Below are 5000 nucleotides of genomic sequence, written 5' to 3'. Positions count from 1 at the left end.
GAGGGAGAGAGGAGGAGGAGGAGGAGAGAGAGAGGGGGAGGAGGATGACCTATGAGAGGGAGAGAGGAAGAAGAGGAAGAGGAGAGAGGAGGAGGAGGATGATGACCTATGAGAGGGAGAGAGGAAGAAGTGGAGGAGGAGAGAGAGAGGGGGAGGAGGATGACCTATGAGAGGGAGAGAGGAGGAGGAGGATGACCTATGAGAGGGAGAGAGGAGGAGGAGGAGGAGAGAGAGAGGGGGAGGAGGATGACCTATGAGAGGGAGAGAGGAAGAAGTGGAGGAGGAGAGAGAGAGGGGGGAGGAGGATGACCTATGAGAGGGAGAGAGGAGGAGGAGGATGACCTATGAGAGGGAGAGAGGAGGAGGAGGATGACCTATGAGAGGGAGAGAGGAGGAGGAGGAGGAGAGAGAGAGGGGGGAGGAGGATGACCTATGAGAGGGAGAGAGGAAGAAGTAGAGGAGGAGAGAGAGAGGGGGAGGAGGATGACCTATGAGAGGGAGAGAGGAGGAGGAGGATGACCTATGAGAGGGAGAGAGAGAGAATGACCTATGAGAGGGAGAGAGGAGGAAGAGGAGGAGGAGGAGAGAGAGAGGAGGAGGAGGAGGATGACCTATGAGAGGTAGAGAGAGAGAGAATGACCTATGAGAGGGAGAGAGGAGGAGAGAGAGAGGGGGAGGAGGATGACCTATGAGAGGGAGAGAGGAAGAAGAAGAGGAGGAGGAGGAGAGAGAGAGAGAGGGAGGAGGATGACCTATGAGAGGGAGAGAGGAGGAGGAGGAGGATGACCTATGAGAGGGAGAGAGGAGGAGGAGGAGGATGACCTATGAGAGGGAGAGAGGAGGAGGAGGAGGAGGATGACCTATGAGAGGGAGAGAGAGTGTCTGTGACGACTCTGTCTCTTTGCTCAACATGTCTCTTCTGTGTTTTCCAGGACGAGCGTCTTGCAGGGGGCTATGAGAACGTCCCTACTGTGGACATTCACATGAACCAGATTGGCTTTGAGAAGGAGTGGCTCAAGTTTCTGAAAGAATACATCAGCCCTGTTACTGAGAAACTCTACCCAGGGTACTACCCCAAGGTACACACAATCACAGACACACACACACACGTTAAATACTTTATCTGAATCCACAAATCACATTACAGTAAAGAGGACTTGTTTTTTTAGACATATCATCAGTAATGACCTTGCTCTCCTGCTCCATCAAGTCCTCGTTCTTTGTCCTCTTTCTTTCATTGGTCTCCTCAATGTGCTCAGCTCCCAGTCTTCAGCTGTTGTGAGAAGACTTGTGGAGGTTCTGGTAGGCGGTGTTGGCTTCCCCCTGGCTCTGACAAATGCGACGGCCCGCTTTGATTTGCTGTTTCCACTGCAGATGGTATCCACGATGGCTTTAGTTACCTGGTCGTGGCACCAGCGGTATCGACTCTCACCTGGCTCCAGGGTTATCTCTTCAGCTAACAGAGGGTACGATGGTGAATCGACCTGCAGAACAGGTTAGATGGGCTTGGTAGAACATTGTAGACTACCTGGATCAAAAAAATGTCTGCGCTGAGGCTTTCCAAAGCTCGGGTCCATATGACCTTACGCTCCACCGCTTGCTCCCGTCTTGTCCAGGCTCCTTGTTGCCTCGTTCCGACCATCCTGCCGGCTCGCTCCCCCTTCGACTGCTGCTTGCACTTCCTCCTGCAGCAGCTTCCGCCGGTCTTTCCCTTGGGCTTCCTGTCCTCACCTCTATCCCGGCCTAGGAGACTTCCGGGTCCCCTTGTCTCCTAGTGTCGCAGCACCTCCCTGTACGGCTCACCATGAATTCCTCATTCAGGCTGCTGGTGGGTAGCTTCAGTCTGTTCTTCTCACAGGACATGGAGATGCTGCTGAGGCTTTGATTCCCAGCCATTTGCTGAGGTAGCTGTTAACCCTTCTCTGGACTGTAGAGATCAGGGCCTCGTAGACAAGGAGGATCCAGAGAATCTGTGGGAAGACACCATGTTGGTATATCCAGGCCTACGAACTTTGCCAGGTAAACCTGACTTGTCCACTGCAGCCAATCACACTACCAGCTCTTGGTCGGTCGGCTGCTCTCAAACAGACTCTCCACCGGTTTCTCTGTGAACGATGGGATCTGTGTCTCTCGAATGGCGGAAGTGGAACTTGTCCACTGTCTTCAGCACCAGGAAGCTAGACTTCGCTGGCTTGAAGCTCACCCGTGCCCAGGTGGCGAGCTTCTCCAACCCCTTCAAAATCCACCTACTTCCTGGGACGGATGTTGTCCATGAAGGCTCTGATAGGTTGTCGTCCCAGTCCGGTTGTCCATGAAGGCTCTGATAGGTTGTCGTCCCAGTCAGGTTGTCCATGAAGGGCTCTGATAGGTTGTCGTCCCAGTCCGGTTGTCCATGAAGGCTCTGATAGGTTGTCGTCCCAGTCCGGTTGTCCATGAAGGCTCTGATAGGTTGTCGTCCCAGTCAGGTTGTCCATGAAGGCTCTGATAGGTTGTCGTCCCAGTCCGGTTGTCCATGAAGGCTCTGATAGGTTGTCGTCCCAGTCCGGTTGTCCATGAGGGCTCTGATAGGTTGTCGTCCCAGTCCGGTTGTCCATGAGGGCTCTGATAGGTTGTCGTCCCAGTCAGGTTGTCCATGAAGGCTCTGATAGGTTGTCGTCCCAGTCAGGTTGTCCATGAAGGCTCTGATAGGTTGTCGTCCCAGTCCGGTTGTCCATGAAGGCTCTGATAGGTTGTCGTCCCAGTCCGGTTGTCCATGAAGGCTCTGATAGGTTGTCGTCCCAGTCAGGTTGTCCATGAAGGCTCTGATAGGTTGTCGTCCCAGTCCGGTTGTCCATGAGGGCTCTGATAGGTTGTCGTCCCAGTCAGGTTGTCCATGAGGGCTCTGATAGGTTGTCGTCCCAGTCAGGTTGTCCATGAAGGCTCTGATAGGTTGTCGTCCCAGTCAGGTTGTCCATGAAGGCTCTGATAGGTTGTCGTCCCAGTCCGGTTGTCCATGAGGGCTCTGATAGGTTGTCGTCCCAGTCAGGTTGTCCATGAGGGCTCTGATAGGTTGTCGTCCCAGTCAGGTTGTCCATGAGGGCTCTGATAGGTTGTCGTCCCAGTCCGGTTGTCCATGAGGGCTCTGATAGGTTGTCGTCCCAGTCAGGTTGTCCATGAAGGCTCTGATAGGTTGTCGTCCCAGTCAGGTTGTCCATGAAGGCTCTGATAGGTTGTCGTACCAGTCAGGTTGTCCATGAAGGCTCTGATAGGTTGTCGTACCAGTCAGGTTGTCCATGAATGCTCTGATAGGTCGTCCCACACCAGACTTGGTCAGAGGCTCTCTGCATTCCACCGCAGCTGACTTCACCAGCATGTTCATGGCAAGGACAAACAGGATACCAACATTAAACCAGCTTCCTCTGAGACTATAATGTTTGGCTATGTACAGGTCCTTGTATAAATGACGACCTTTAACCCCCCCCCCCCCCCAGGCCCAGGCGGTGATGAACTTTGTGGTCCGGTATCGTCCAGACGAACAGCCATCTCTCCGTCCGCATCATGACTCCTCCACCTTCACCATCAACGTAGCGCTCAACAACAAGGGATTGGATTACCAGGTACACGCCACACCTGGACGGGTTGTAGTTTGGGGTTTATTTGAAAATGACCAACTTTTCAAATATTCAAGTAATCTAATAGAGTTCACACTAAAAGGCGACTCGTTTCTTTGATATCGAATACAGGTTTCAGAAAAACGAATCAATCATTTTTTTTTTTTTTTAAGTATTTTGAAGGTATGCAAGTTATTTCAAAACAAATATATATTTATTTCATGGAAAAATAAAACAGTTGAATTAGTGTAAATATACACTGAGTAAACAAAACATTAAGAACAGCTGCTCTTTCCTTTACATGTCTAATCAGTTCATTATTACCATAGCAACATTGTTGATACATAGGACTTTGGAAATGTCTTCATGGCATAATAAGGGAGTTATTACAGAAGTGGAATAAGGAAGTCACTATTCCTCTTGTGTACAGTAGTTACAAAAACTCTCATCTCATTGCTATGCAATTAAAATGCAATTACTGAAGTATTATGTATCAACATGCTAATAAAAGTGTATTACTCAGGAACAGGTTATTGTTAAAGTGTATTACTCAGGAACAGGTTATTGTTAAAGTGTATTACTCAGGAACAGGTTATTGTTAAAGTGTATTACTCAGGAACAGGTTATTGTTAAAGTGTATTACTCAGGAACAGGTTAAAGTGTATTACTCAGGAACAGGTTATTGTTAAAGTGTATTACTCAGGAACAGGTTAAAGTGTATTACTCAGGAACAGGTTATTGTTAAAGTGTATTACTCAGGAACAGGTTATTGTTAAAGTGTATTACTCAGGAACAGGTTATTGTTAAAGTGTATTACTCAGGAACAGGTTATTGTTAAAGTGTATTACTCAGGAACAGGTTATTGTTAAAGTGTATTACTCAGGAACAGGTTATTGTTAAAGTGTATTACTCAGGAACAGGTTATTGTTAAAGTGTATTACTCAGGAACAGGTTAAAGTGTATTACTCAGGAACAGGTTATTGACCATAGTTGTAGTTTTATAACGTAGTTACTTCCTGGTATCTGACCATAGTTGTAGTTTTAGAAGGTAGTTACTTCCTGGTATCTGACCATAGTTGTAGTTTTAGAAGGTAGTTACTTCCTGGTATCTGACCATAGTTGTAGTTTTAGAAGGTAGTTACTTCCTGGTATCTGACCATAGTTGTAGTTTTAGAAGGTAGTTACTTCCTGGTATCTGACCATAGTTGTAGTTTTAGAAGGTAGTTACTTCCTGGTATCTGACCATAGTTGTAGTTTTAGAAGGTAGTTACTTCCTGGTATCTGACCATAGTTGTAGTTTTAGAAGGTAGTTACTTCCTGGGATCTGACCATAGTTGTAGTTTTAGAAGGTAGTTACTTCCTGGTATCTGACCATAGTTGTAGTTTTAGAAGGTAGTTACTTCCTGGTAT

At 48.0% G+C, this 5000-nt stretch overlaps 1 protein-coding gene across 1 annotated transcript in view; it reads left to right on the top strand.

The window, feature by feature from the left end:
- plod3 (procollagen-lysine, 2-oxoglutarate 5-dioxygenase 3) overlaps nt 1-5000 on the top strand; it is a 59327-nt gene that overhangs the window by 50543 nt on the left and 3784 nt on the right. The window contains exons 16-17 of the mRNA XM_045701714.1: nt 933-1079; nt 3471-3596. Of these exons, the coding sequence (XP_045557670.1) occupies nt 933-1079; nt 3471-3596 (273 nt within the window). The remainder of the gene's footprint in view (nt 1-932; nt 1080-3470; nt 3597-5000) is intronic.

The sequence above is a fragment of the Salmo salar genome, chromosome ssa18, assembly GCF_905237065.1.
Source record: "Salmo salar chromosome ssa18, Ssal_v3.1, whole genome shotgun sequence".
Classification (NCBI taxonomy): Eukaryota; Metazoa; Chordata; class Actinopteri; order Salmoniformes; family Salmonidae; genus Salmo; species Salmo salar.
The sequence above is the reverse complement of the archived record's forward strand: the minus strand, read 5'-3'. Positions and strand labels throughout refer to the sequence as shown.